General features: G+C 40.0%; 1 protein-coding gene across 4 annotated transcripts in view; it reads left to right on the plus strand.

The window, feature by feature from the left end:
- UBR2 (ubiquitin protein ligase E3 component n-recognin 2) overlaps positions 1–14,861 on the plus strand; it is a 112,887-nt gene that overhangs the window by 85,410 nt on the left and 12,616 nt on the right. For 3 of the 4 annotated variants that reach the window (XM_028508693.2, XM_028508692.2, XM_036025032.1), the window contains 10 exons: positions 496–589; positions 1,383–1,544; positions 3,292–3,395; positions 4,584–4,662; positions 6,074–6,222; positions 6,631–6,686; positions 10,850–10,946; positions 11,194–11,261; positions 13,158–13,293; positions 14,018–14,108. In XM_028508693.2, coding sequence (XP_028364494.1) covers positions 496–589; positions 1,383–1,544; positions 3,292–3,395; positions 4,584–4,662; positions 6,074–6,222; positions 6,631–6,686; positions 10,850–10,946; positions 11,194–11,261; positions 13,158–13,293; positions 14,018–14,108 — 1,036 coding nt within the window. The remainder of the gene's footprint in view (positions 1–495; positions 590–1,382; positions 1,545–3,291; positions 3,396–4,583; positions 4,663–6,073; positions 6,223–6,630; positions 6,687–10,849; positions 10,947–11,193; positions 11,262–13,157; positions 13,294–14,017; positions 14,109–14,861) is intronic. The other variant, XM_036025031.1, reaches the window with a different exon arrangement.

Genomic DNA, 14,861 nt, shown 5'->3' on the forward strand with positions numbered 1-14,861 from the left:
CGGTAGAGGATGATTGTGCTCATCCTCTGTATGAGCGTTGTTAGGCAGAAAGTCCTCTAGGGAGCGCCCTGTCACTGCCAAAACATCTTTTCTGTTAGCAAGCACAGTGCCCCAGCTGCCCCAAAGGGAGTAAAGGCAGCCCCATGAAGAATATCCCTGTTACTGAGCTCAGGGCTTTTGGAGGAAATGGGAGTCTCTCAGTGCCCTGAAACTGTGAAGTGTTCAAAAGATTAGACATATTTAAATACAGAATTCCAGCTTTAGTTAACAATTCTGGGTTGTTTCATTTGCTCAGGGTGATGAAGGTTAGAGGGTCCGGCTTTCTAAATAATCCAGGGTCTTGCATAAATTATTGGCATCTCAGAGGAAAGGAATAAACTAGCATTTATTTCACTTCAAGTTTACAAGGCCTCATCGGGGATTTCACAATTTTAAGTTTTAACACTTTTTATGGGGAAATTAAATGCTTGGTTTTTTGTTTGTCTTGTAATACAGAAAAACACGATCCACTATTCATGCACCCTGACCTGTCTTGTGGAACACACACTGGTAGCTGTGGACACATTATGCATGCCCACTGTTGGCAGAGGTAACCAATTTTTAATATTAGTCAAGAGAAGCTTACTCAGAGGCTCAAAATTGAATTTTTATGTAAAGGAAACTCCATTCTAGAAAAAGAGAGAAAGAGCTAAAGATGTTAAAGAAAAATTTCATATCACTTCTTAATAAATAACAATTAAAATTGACTTGCTTTGTTATATGTGTAAAGGGATGGCAGAAATTTCATATCATAGTATATCAATTATATCTTTTAATGTGGGCATCTGTATCAGCCAACAAACTGGATGGAAAAAAAGGTTTTATGGTGGGATAAACCCTAGAAAAGTAATAGTGTCTTTTGAAGGTGAACAACTCTTGATTCCATAGGTGTTAGTACTGGCTTTGTTACTTCCTGAGATTGTCGTGGCTCCCTGAGCTAAGTTGGGATAACCTCAGGCTTGTTCTGCTTTGGTACTTTCTAGCCAACAAACCAATGCTGTTATTCTAGCACCGTGCTTATTGAGCTATCGTGAACGTCTCCTGGCAAGTAGCCACCAACCCTGGCAAAGTGACCAGGTAGCACTGGGACCAAGCAATTTGCTGCTTTGTGAGTGCTTCTGGCAAGGCAGTCTTTTTTTGACTTTCCTGTTTAAGAACTCTTAGAATGCATTTTGATAACTAAAGCAACTCAATAATTAAAGTACCAGTATTAAAAATAATTCAGTTCACTTTAAGACTTTAATTTTTAGATTATTTGTGAAAATAAACTATGTAAAGTGTTGAAGGCTCTCATTGAAAGCAGTTACCGTTGTTTTGATACCTCATGTTTTCTAATTGTGAAGGTATTTTGATTCCGTTCAAGCTAAAGAACAGCGAAGGCAACAGAGATTACGCTTACATACAAGCTACGACGTAGAAAACGGGGAATTCCTTTGTCCTCTTTGCGAGTGCTTGAGTAACACTGTTATTCCTCTGCTGCTTCCTCCAAGAAATATTTTTAACAAGTAAGTTTTGGCTCATACAATCTTTATATCAAAGCCAGAGTTAGCTGCCTTTGAAGATAATGAAATAATAAACTGGGGGCAGAAGGAACCAGTCTAGGTAATTGTACAGTGTTTTTCACATACTTTCCTGACTTTTTGTTTAGTTATTTCTTCTAACAGGTCTGTAAAATATTATTTGGTTCCTAGAAGGAATACGCCAAAATTTAACAGGTTCTTGTTTACTCATGAACACAAGAGATGCTCAGTAAATTGATAGGGGAGAGAATGGCATCTTAGACTAACTTTATTGAATATTTCAACAAGTATAATCTTTTACAAATTACTGGCTGATCATAGCTTCAGGAATTGAACCACAAAACAGTGAGAATCTGTTGGTGTATTTAAAATGGAAAACTTTTGTCATCTTGTAATTTTTTTTATCCTTACCTGAGGACATTTGTTCATGGCTCTTAGTGAGGGAGAGAGAAACATTGATTGGTTGCCCGCTGTACGCACTGGGACCACCAGGGACTGGTCCCACAACCTAGGTATGTGCCCTGACCAGGGACCAAACCTAAAACCTTTCGGTCACGGGACAACGCTCCAACTGAGCCATACTAGCCAGGCCTGTCATTTAATAATTTTTAGAGTGCTTCTAGTTACTAGGCATAACTTTTTTTTTTAAGATTTAATTTATAGAGAAGGGGAGTGAGGGAGAACAAAAAGGAGAGAGACATCAGTGTGTGGTTGCCTCTCAAGCACCCCACACTGGGAACCTGGCCCGCAACCCAGGCATGTGCCCTGGCTGGGAATTGAACTGGTGACCCTTTGGTTCGAAGTCTGGCACTCAATCCACTGAGCCACACCAGCCAGGGCAATAGGCAGAACTTGTTTCAGAATATGAATTTTATATTGTCTACTATTTAAATCTGATTCTCATTTCTCAGTTTAGAATTATGGTATATACCTTACATGCACAAATACTAATTTAAGTCTTATAAGTATTAAATCATCTATTTCTGTGCTATTTGGATTGAATTCACAGCAAGGTCAACTTTTTTCTCTTTGATTATAGGAGTTCAAACTGTGGTGTCTTAACTTATGCTACCACAAAATCTTTAATTCTGTTAGATTTGAGTATAAGCCTCTTTTCAGTCACCAAAGAATATCATGGTACTGATTTATTTGTCTTTAAACCAATTAATTATTGTTAGATCAAGTATTCACTGCATTGAACGAGGGAAAAAACACCTTTGCTGGATGTCACCTCACTTTTGTGGTTTAGGTTTTTATTTTTTCCCTAAGAGCCAATTATGACGTGGTCAAGAAGGACACGGGCTGTGGAGTCTGACTGGGTTTGAATGCCACATCTGCTCATATGGCCTCGTCCAGTCACATAGCTTTAAACCTCAGTTTCCTCGTTTGTGAAATGGGAACAACAATATAGCCTGTTTCGTACGAGTATTTTGAGTATTAAATCTAATACTGTTAAATGCTTTACTAAGTGCTTGTCACGTATTAAACACTCAATAAATGTTAGTGGTGGTGTGGCAACTGTGATATTTAAGAAATGTTAGCAAATTCCAGTACTGAAAAAAGTGACATTTTTGACAAATAATGTTATTAGCATTATAGTAACAAATAATATATTCTATTTCCATTGGCAAAAATATGTTTAAAAATACTGTGCCCGTGATTGTTTAAGGAGCCTTCTTGTACCTTACACTAAGCAGCAGCAGACTACTAAACACTCTGTAATCTTTTCCAGCAGGTTAAATTTTTCCGACCAACCAAATCTGACTCAGTGGATTAGAACCATATCTCAGCAAATAAATGCATTACAGATTCTTAGGAAAGAAGAAAGTATTCCTAGTAAGTTCTGATAATCTGCTTTCATTTTTCCTTAAAGTCTGAACTTGTTTGAAATTTTAGTTACAGAATGAGTTGTTTAAGAATATTTTTAAAAGAAACTTCTCATTTTAAAATTTGACTTACTCTAATTTTCTTTGCCTTTTTTTTTTTTTTTAAGTTTGGGTGAAGGATTTATTTATTTATCCTTATCATTAGAGCGAGGGGAAGGAAGGGAGAAAGGGAGAGAAGCACCGATCAGTTGTCTCTCACACACACAGCAGCTGGGGACCAAACCTGCAGTCTAGGCATGTACCCTGGCCAGGAATCGAACCAGCGACCTTTTGCTTTGCAGAACAACACCCAACCGAGTCACAGTGGTCACAGCTTGTTTTGTTTTGTTTTGTTGTTTGTTTTGTTGGGTTTGTTGGGTTTTTTTGTCTTTAATGAACTAAATTTGACTTGACTGTGTTACTTCTCTTTTTTTTTCATCCTCACCCAAAGATATGCTTACTGATTTTGGAGAGAGGGAGGGAGAGAAACATCAGTGTGAGAGAGAAACATTGGTTGGTTGCCTCTCATATCCTCCCCGACCAAAAACTGAACTTGTAACCTGGGTGTGTGCCCCAACGGAATCAGACCCGTACGCTTTCAGTTTACAGGACGGTGTTCCAGCCAACTGAGCCACAGCGGCCAGGGCAACTATGTTACGTCTTACTCTTTGAAACCCAGAGGCTCATGTAAAGTTTATAACAAACACTTCTCACTTACCCCCATTTTATTGAAGAGCTTCTAGGGGTGAGGGAATGTGACCGACTGTTGCAGAGCTGGCTGTAGTTCTCAGTGGCCTGACTTACTTCGTTGTTGGTGTTACCAGAGGCTTCCCAAGTTTCACAACATGCACTGCAATTACAACCTCAGGGAAAGCAGCCTGAGCCGAATTTACATCACTGTTTTTTATGAACAGAAGAGCACACTCTTCATTCCCCTACCTTCCCTAGCTGTGCTCTTGTGGCTGAAGACGGTGCCTTGATCAGTCAGAGCAGTGGTGTTTCTCATGCTCTGAATGCATGTTTTGTGTGTTTTTTATTAATGGGGATTTTTCCTGTGTGTTTTTTTTCTTTGACCTATATTTAAAATTAAATTTATGGTGGAAATCCACAGCAATATTGTGGACTGGTCAATAACAATGTGAAATACTTGTTTTTGTAGACATTGCTTCTTCAAAGAATTCAAAAAATATGGATAAATTACAGCTCCCTGAAGGGTTTAGGCCTGATTTCCATCCTAAGTGAGTATATTCCTTTCCAGTTCGGCCTACTTGAAATGAAAGACTAAGTTAGCAAGAATATGATTTGTAAGCCAGGGAGCAAAATGTGTTGAGACATTGATCTTGAATTCTGAGGTTTAAGCATTGCATGACCATGTTTACTTCAGGTATATCGATGAGAACCTAAGGGCCACATGGCATATTTAGTTGTCACCAACCTTTTCTAGTCCACAGAGCCGACTCCCTCGTATACCCTTTTTTCCGGCTTTCCTTGATAACACCTCATCAGGACATCTAAACCCAAACTACTCAGCTCCCCTGCCAGACCCTGTGCTTTCCTTCTGATCTCCACATTTATGGGCCCCCAACTTCTTAGTAGCTCAGGATCAAAACAATACCATATTTTTCGGACCGTAAGACTCACCTAGGCTTTAGAGGAAGAAAATGGGGAAAAAATCTGAAGCAAAAAATGTGGTAAAATATTTAATAACATAAATAACATAATATTTCACCAATGTAAATGTAAACAGAACTCAACGTCAGCATTAACAACTGTTATGGGGGGGTGCGTCTTAGTCCGAAAAATAGGCTGTTTTTACCCCATAGTCAATTAGTTATAAAAGATAGCATAGATTTTAGAGCTAGACTGTTTTGGTTTAGTTCCCAATAGCACTGCTTACTAGCTGTGCAGCTGTGCAAATTGCTTGACCTCTCTGTGCCTTGGGTTCCTTGTCTGAAAAGTATTATGAGGATAAAGTGACATAATACATGTAAAGCCACCGGAAAATTATTCCTGGCATGTACCGAGGAACCCAGTAAAAATAGCACTGGAAGGCTTAAATAGGAAAAACATCAGTCCTATGCCTCCCACACTCCCCCTCCCTATCCCTAGTCCTCTAACCTCTGCCCTATCCACTGCTCCTTTACCCGTCTCCCAGTAGAGTTCCTTCACAACTGTTGGTTAAATCAGTTGGCAGTTTTTACATTATAATTGCTTCTACTGATAGAAGTTGTGTGTTATAATTATATTTTGCTTTTACAACTTGGTCTTTCCTATGGTTAATAATTACCTGGTGTTTTTCATGTACTTGATTTTCTGTGTTTGTTACTTTATTCCCCCCCAGTGCTGCAGCAGATCTTCCCGATGACTAGCAACAGCTTTTCTAAGAGCTCAGACCCTCCTCCCACAGCTTCTGTACCCCCACACCAGGAAAGACTGCACACTGCTGTCACCCTGAGACTTCCCCTCGCTGTGTTCCTCTCATTTGACTGGATTTCCCATTCACCTTTTTCCTAATTTCCTAATACAACTGTTGTTAGACAGTTTAAGTAGCTCAGTTCCAGCATAGCAACAAATAGATGTTAAGAACCTGAAACATTTGATTGATGTGACCACATTGTTTCGAGCTAATCCTGTACATGTTCACTTCAGGAACCCATATTCTGACAGCATAAAAGAAATGCTGACGACATTTGGAACTGCCGTTTACAAGGTGGGACTAAAGGTTCATCCCAATGAAGAGGATCCTCGTGTGCCCCTGATGTGTTGGGGCAGTTGTGCATACACCATCCAAAGCATAGGTAAGAGATTTAGAGTTGTGTCACAACTTTAAGTAATAAGCATATACCAACACGAGTAATGGGTAGAAGCCTGTGTTTAAATGACATGTTTAAAGTGGGCAACAGTACAAAGAATCAGTGTAATGACTTGGACATAGGAGATGTGGCGCACTGACTAAACATGAGATTGACAGTGTACTAATTAACCAGAGCAACAGAGAGCTCATTTTGCTCATAATTGTAGCTTATTGTCAGTTGAGGGAAGGTATTTCCATTTTTACACAAAGTTAATTTGTGTGTAAGGACGTGAAGATTTCAAAGTCAGACAACATTGTGCTTTCTGCAAAAAAACTTTTTTACTGTTCTTTGAAATTGTGATAAAATATATATGACATAAAATTTATCACCTTAATCATTTTTAATCTGCAGAAAGAATTTTAAGTGATGAAGATAAACCGTTATTTGGTCCTTTGCCTTGCAGACTGGTAAGTGACCAGTTTACTCAGTTCACAGAAGGGTGGAATGGGAATGCCATGGTTCTACCTTTTTTTCAACCTTAAAAGCCTGAATTGATTATTAAAGCATAGCTTTATTCATTTCATAGTAAAACTCATTTTCTGTAATCCTATTAAAGAAGTAATGTTTGTGGTTTAATTTCTCTCTTTTTTAAAAAAAATAGATTTTGGGTCTTTTCATCTAGAGTTTTTAGTTAAACACATGAAAATATGGGGGAAGACTGAAAACAGTGCTGTTCTTGAATTTTTAATGCTATAATTGGAAATATAAAACATAGTGCATCCTTTCCTACATTTGACTACCCTTCATAAGCAGCATTTAAATTAAGTAGAAATTAATGTCAAAACAGTACGTTTAAGGCCTACAGATGTGAGGAAGGGGAACGTGCAGCCAGAGCTCGCTGGTTTTTACTGTGCTGCTCCTGTCGGGTGGAGGCGTGTCTGCCTGCCATTTAAGCTTATAATCATAAAATTGCCCATAAGAGCAAAATCATGTCATTTGTAGAATCACCTGGGAACTTTTAAAAATGTCTAATCTTGGGGAGCACTTGATGTCTTGCTCCCAAGTGCATGTCATCATTTTGGCTCAAATAAACTCATAAAAATTCTCAAAGAAAAACCCCAAAGCCCTAATCTCTACCACAGGTCAGTTAAACCACAGTCTCTGGAGATGGTCCTCGGGTATTAATATTTTTTGAAAGCTTCCCAGGAGCCAGGACTGAGAACCACTGATGTGAGAGCCTATCCAAGGCACAAGAACCGCTGCGGGCCTGCCTCGGCGATACTGTGCGTCCTGTCCCCGACTGTCACAGTAGAGCCGAGGTTTCAGTGAAGCGAGTCACATGAGTTTTTGGTTTCCCAGTGCACGTGAAAGTTATGTTTACACTGGATTGTAATCTATTAAGTGTGCTTTTAGAATTATGTCTAAAAGAAGAGTTTACATACTTTAATTAAAAAATACTTATTGCTAAAAAATGGTAACCACCATCTTAGCGTTCGACAAGGCATAGTCTTTTTGCGTGTACCCTTGACTCAGTGTCAGCGCTGCTGACCACAGGGTGGCGGTCAAAGGCCAGGTAGCTGTGGCACTTTCTGAAACTATGACAACGATGAAATTTGCCACATCACCTGACTCTTTTACTTGAACACTTGGATGCACACTTGAACACTTGGATTGTAGGTTTATTAATTGACCTAATTTCAGTATTATTGTGTCTCAAGGAATGTGGAGGCCCAAGGAGAAGGAGAGAGATGAGAGAATGTCCAGTCAGCAGAGCAGTCAGAACATACATGACTTATCAATTAAGTTTGCTCTGTTACATGGGCATGGTTCGTAACATCCCAAAACAGTTACAATGGCAACACCAAAGGTCACTGATCACAAATCACCATAAGAAATACAATAATGAGAAAGTTTGAAATAGTGCAAGAATTATCAAAATGGGACATAGAGACACAAAGTGATCAAATGCTGTTGGAAAAAATGGTGCCAATAAACTTACTTGATGCAGGGTTACCACAAACCTTTGTTTAAAAAGAAAACATATCAGTGAAGTGCAATAAAGCAAAGCATGGTACAACATATGCCTGACCCGAAACCGTAACAGCCCTAGAAGAAAGCATTAGCAGTAAACTCTCTGACATGGCTCTTGGCAACATCCTTTTTTGGATATGTCTCCTCGGGACAAGGGCAACCAAAGAAAAACATAAATTGGAAATACATCACACTAAAAAGTGTTCACACAAAGAAGGAAACTACCAAGCAAACAATAAAACAGCCTAGTGAATTGGAGAAGATAACAAAAGATAACATCTGATAAGAGGTTAATACCCCAAAAAATCTGCGGAACCCATACAACTTAGGGGTGAGCTTCTACTTTCCTGACTCCCACTCTCTGGACTTAACGTGCCTCTCCACTTGCCGTCCTCTCCGGTGTCAGAGGGTGAGGGCGTCGGGTGAGGAGGCTGGTCTTCCCACTTGTATCTGAAGCGCATCCCTCTCCGTCCATTACCCCTTCTGTGACCTTCTCCCTGTGTCTCTCCTGGCCCCTCTGGGGCACAGGGGTGCTCCTCTCTCCTGCTCCTGCCCACAGTGTTCTCTTCCTCCTGTCTGTGACCTAGGCATCCTTCTTACGACCAAGCCATTTTAAAGCATATTTTATTTCACCATGCAATAAAAAATGCTAAAATACTGATAAAAGAACTAACACCTGCCATTTTTAATTTTATTTCATATTGAGCTAAAGAAATTTTATATACAGAAAAGCTTACTTAAACAATAATGTGTAACCTAGCTCCCATTTCTTGTTAAAACTAACCTTCAACTTTTCAACTCCCCTCAATTTTCACTCTTGGGAACACCTGTTACCAAGTTCACCGAATGCTCTCCCCGGTATCCTTGTGGGTGGGCATTTTTTTGGCCCTTATTTGACATTTCAATTTACTTAATTTTGTTAACTACTTCCTTTTGAAACTCGTTTTCTGTCTTGATTTCTGTGACGTTTCTGGTTTCTCCCTACCCCTCTGGCGGCTCCTCAGTTTGCCATCCACCCGCCTCCGTCCTGTAAATGTTTTAACCCCCTGAGTTTGGCCCCTGACCCTCAGTTGTCTTGATACCTTTCTCTGGTAACCCCGTCTATGTCTCTGATTTCAATTATATCCAAAAGATTCCCAAACCAGAACTATTATCTCATTGCCTGCTTTATTTTTTTACCTGAATCTTCTTCCTTTTTTTTTTTTTATATTTTATTTATTTATTTTGAGAGGGGGAGGGGGGGGGGGGAGAGAGGGGGAGAGAGAGAGAGAGAGGGGGAGAGAGAGAGAGAGAGAGAGAGAGAGAGAGAAACATCAATGTGCGGTTGCTGGGGGTTATGGCCTGCAACCCAGGAATGTACCCTGGCTGGGAATCAAACCTGGGACACTTTGGTTCTCAGCCCGCGCTCAATCCACTGAGCTACGCCAGCCAGGCTGAATCTTCTAAAGGCACCTCACACTGAACAATCCAAATCATTTTTTTCCCCGCATTGCCTTAGTTAATGTTAATATCTATTGCTGTCCATAAGGTGGCCAAGTAGACACTCAAAGGCCTTATTGGATTCATCGTTTGGTGTGAATGTTCATATCCAGCTGGTCACAGAGTTTGATGAATTTCCATCCTGCACATTTGTCTCATTCCTTCCATCACTACTTCCACTTGTTTGGCTCAGCTCCCTGTCATTTCTTGCCTGTGAATCTCACTCTTTTCTGATACATTATCAGAGGAATTACTCCTGAAATCACCCCAATCATACCTCTTAAACAACTTGGCCTGTTTCTCCATTATCACCTGGCAATCCCCACATCCATGGTCCAGACTTACAGAATCATTGCTAGTCCCCAAATACTAGTTTCCAAGACTTTTGTTACTGCTCAGTACCCTGAGTAGACACCCCCTCTTTAAAGATGCTCTTCAAGCTTTGTCTTCCCTTGGAAACCTCACATGTTCTGTGAGTCTGATATCCCTCATTGGTGCTCCCGCCTCCCTCAGCTGCCTCCATCTCTCTTTTCTTCCCCTTCCTACCCCCAGGGCTGTGAGCTCCTTGGTGGGCTGTCAGTTTTCATTTTCAGATCTTCAGAGACAAGACTATCGTGTAGCAGGTCCTCAATATTTTGAATCAAACAACATTAAAGAAATTTTTGGAAAATAGAGCATGAAGCAAGAATAAAAAACTCATCAACATATTATTCAGCTGTCTTTTTCATGCACATGTTTATACTTGATTATAATTGGTTTTGCATGTGTCGGAGTATCTGTTTATAGAATAAATATAGAGAAATACTGCATTATATTCCTGGAAGTCTGTTTGTTTGCTGTCTGTCTGGAAACATTTCTTTTCTGTAGACAACCAGCAGCATGGTGGCAAGGAGATCACTTTGGTTTACTCAACATACAGTTAGTATTTCCCAGCCCATCTATTGCACAGTAGAGATACATTGTTAAAGATGTCATATTCAGTTGCATGCCATCTAGAGAGATTTCATTGTGCCTCTAGCTTTGCTTCAGGTGACTGACTGTGCTTTGAGCTAGCATTTCTCAAAAAAGAGAGCTGCTTATGCTGGCTTCTTTGCTAATTGTGTCGATCTCTTTATTTCAGGATGACTGTCTCAGGTCACTAACTAGATTTGCTGCAGCACATTGGACAGTGGCATTACTTTCAGTGGTGCAAGGACACTTTTGTAAACTTTTTGCATGTGAGTAGTAATATAAGTACCATATGTTAGGGTAATTTTTCATCTGTAATTTTGTCTTTAACCATGCAACTTCTCTCCATTATGAGAGAAATATGTTGGTAATACTGTTTGTTTCATGTACAAGTTCTGGCTTACAAATTCATATATATCGCATAAAGATAAATATATTAACTAAATTATATACATTTTAAATAATATTTATGTTGGCATGTGAAATGTGCTAATATTTTTTTCTTTTACTATTTAGCATTGGTGCCTGATGACAGTTATGGAGACCTCCCATGCATATTAGATATTGACATGTTTCATTTATTGGTGAGTATCTTGTAATTTGTGTTCTACATTTTCTTTATCACACTGTGGAACTTTATCTTGACTCAGTGAACAATGTAGAGGCAGACAGGAAGAGTAACATCTGTTACTCTTACCACTTCTGAGTATAACTCTTTCTGAGGAACCTCAGAAAGGGAATGTTAAAGGATTTAGCTGCAGCCCTGGTCGATCAGCTTAGTTGGTTGGAATGTCGTCTCCATATGACAGGGTTGAAGGTTTTCCCCCCAGCTGAGGCACATACAAGAATCAGCCAATGGATGCATAAATGAGGGCAACAACAAATCAGTATTTCTCTCTCTCCTCCTCTCCCTTCCTTTCTCTCTAAAATCAGTTTAAATTTAAAAAAGAAAAAAGGCATCTAGTTAAGAGGCTTGACGTGGGTGTCTAACCCTCTCTTATTTTACTTTGGAGTTGAGGTCAGTGACTATAACCTCCCTATGCTTTTTACACACAAAGAAGGAAGAATAACCCGAGTAGCATAAGGGCTGCTGCCGCCCAGATGGCGCTTTTGGACAGATGCAGCCCTGTCTGTGGTCACACTGCTTAGCGATCAACATCCCCTTTGTGTGGTTTAGGGACAGTCATGGCTTCTGTGCAGTCTGGTACCCGGACATACCACTGACTGAACTTCAGCCCTACCTCAAATGGGTCCCCTTACTCAGGACATTGAGTGCACTGTCCCTTGCAGCACCCCAAGTGCTGTCCCTTTCATCTTTTTGGGCATTAGATTCTGTACGTTTGAGCTGATTGTATTCAGAACCTAATGGGATGATTCAGGGAAAGAGCTCAGAGCACCATGTCCCTAGTAAGTATTAGCCAGGTGATACTCCCATTGCTCCCATGAAAACCACTGTAGACAGGCGGCAGCAGGCTCACAGGAGCGCTGACATGTATCGTATACCTGAATGCTTCCACATCCGTTCTTGTTGGTCCTTCCATCCGCACTACTGAGGTATTAAAAACACATACACATTATCTCTAGTTTACCACTAGGGAAACTGAGGCTCAGAGGTATTAACTTGTCTAAAAACCTTATAAGAGAAGCTGGGGTTCACATCTGGATATTTGTGGGTCCAAAATCCATGCTTTTTCTACTGCTCAGCTGTTTTTTTTTTATCAACAATAAGCTTTGAAGGCAGGCCCTTATAGTACAGGTTTCCCTGCTAGGTAAGTGCTCTAGAGGGACCCATCTGCATTGGTACCAGCTGGCATTGTTGTGAGAGGCTGTGTTCGGCATCAGTTGACTTTTTTTTTTTTTTCTGGAAGACTTTTTCAACACATTTGCCCATTTCATGATAGGTGATTTACCAGTGCACCTGCCACACCATGATGAGTTTTTGACAAAAAACGACATGACCCCCATATCCCACCTGCACTTGCCCCCAGCAACTTTTTGTTTCCCTGGATGAAAAAAGTCCTCAAAGGGAAACATTCTGTGGATATGGAAGAAGGGAAACAAAAAACAGCAAAGCACTAAAAGGCATCAAAATTAATGAGTTGAAAAACTGCTTTATAGCAGTAGGGAAAAAAGTCCCAATAGGTATATTGTATCAAATAGAGAGTAGTTTGAAGGTGACTGAAGTTTAAACATGTGAGAATAAATACAGTTTTTTATAAATAAGTTCCAGGGTTTAGGGGTCTCCCCCATGTATGTATAGGGGAATCACTGGATAAACGAAGTGATCGTGCCATCAGAACTCTCAGCTCTAAAGTAGTCTTACTTAGCCCATGCTGGTGGAATTTCTAATGTGTGTACCGTTTAAGAACAGATCTAAGGGGAGAGACTGAACTCCAAAGGGAGTCACATCAAGAAAATGAAAGCGTGTTCCGGAGTAAACGGAATGACAAGCTGTCTAACTCTCTGTGTTTGGTGTCTAGGTGGGCTTGGTGCTCGCTTTCCCTGCATTGCACTGTCAGGATTTTTCAGGGATTAGCCTTGGCACTGGCGACCTCCACATTTTCCACCTGGTTACTATGGCACACATCGTACAGATCCTGCTTACCTCGTGTACAGGTGCGTCTCTTTGTCAGCTTCTTGAAGGACATACTTGAGTTTTCCTAGTTTAAAAAAAAGTATTGCAGAGGCATTTGAATGAGAATAGTATATAAATATTAATTAGGCCCTGGCTGGTGTGGCTTAGTGGATTGAGTGTTGTTCTGCAAACCACAAGGTCACCAGTTCGATTCCCAGTCAGCACACATGCCTGGGTGAGGGCCAGGTTCCTTGTGGGGGGGGGGCGCACAAGAGGCAACCACACATTGTTTCTCTCCTTCTCTTTCTCCCTCCCTTCCCCTCTCTCTAAAAATAAATAAATACAACCTTTTTTAAAAATATTAGTTAGGCTACTTGTGTTTACTCTTTATCGTCATGTGACAAGTTGTGAAACAAGTTCCTTTCTCTTACTAAAATCCTTTAGTAATGTTATTTTTTTTATTTTATTTTATAAGCTTAGTACTATATGAGCGCCATAGACTGTATAGTCAGCTGATCCAGCTCACAGCATACTTCCTGGGTTCCTGGATCAGCACACTGGCGGCTTCTCCCCAAGCCTCTGGGCTCCTTATTATGATGGAAATTGATGCTGTGCTCACACCTGAGGAATTAAAGTTATGTGCGTTTTGTAGGAGTATTTTCATACTCTGTGTGCGTATACAAGTATATTTAAGTGCTTAAATGATAGGATCACCGGTTCATTTAATATACAAATACAGAGTGCTGATATTTCGTTCTTTTTCAGAAGCGAATGGCATGGATCAAGAGACTCCTGCTGGTGAAGAAGAATTAGCAGTTCTTGCTTTGTATAAAACACTCCGCCAGTGCACAGGAAGGTGGGATCATAATCTTGACATGACAGGCAGCTCCCCCCAAATTAGTAGGCGATAGCATGAAAAAAGCATTTTGTTAAATAAGGCAAAGTGCTGTCCGTGGCGTGTTTTAAAAAAAGGACGGGAGTGTGTCTGCAGGACTCCTGAGCTGCTCTGTACTCTCACGAGTGGGCACCTCAGAGGCTGCAGATCTTTGAGAGAAGAGTAGTAACATGCAGAGCCTCCCACGTTTACTTGCCATGGAACCCTTTTTTTTTTGCTCAGGATTTGACATGTGGAGATGTGGAATTTACTTTGCAAAGTGGTATTCTTAAACATTCTCTCACTAGGAATTAAAATATGCAAATTAAATTGATATAACTTGTTTAGGCAAAACCCAGGACTGGCAGGAATGCAACACCAGTGTTAGAACATCACATGCTGTAAGTCATTTTGACTTGGTGCAGCAGTTTTATTTAGCTTTCTCACAGTGTATGTCAAGAACTATATTGTTTGTTTTTTACTAAACTATCCCATTTCTGAGAATCCACACTAACAAAATAATCCAACATATAGAAAAACCTATGGACATAAACAGATACACTCTTAATATTATATTAGCAAAGAATTTAAAGCAATCTAAATGCTTGCTCGCAGAGGAATCATTTGGTATAGGTTATAATTGATGTGTTTCAGAATATTACAGTTTCAATAAAAATTATGGTTTATGATCTGAAAAACATGTTAATTTTAAATTAGATATGTTAGTTATAAATA

Source organism: Phyllostomus discolor, chromosome 4 (assembly GCF_004126475.2).
Source record: "Phyllostomus discolor isolate MPI-MPIP mPhyDis1 chromosome 4, mPhyDis1.pri.v3, whole genome shotgun sequence".
NCBI lineage: Eukaryota > Metazoa > Chordata > Mammalia > Chiroptera > Phyllostomidae > Phyllostomus > Phyllostomus discolor.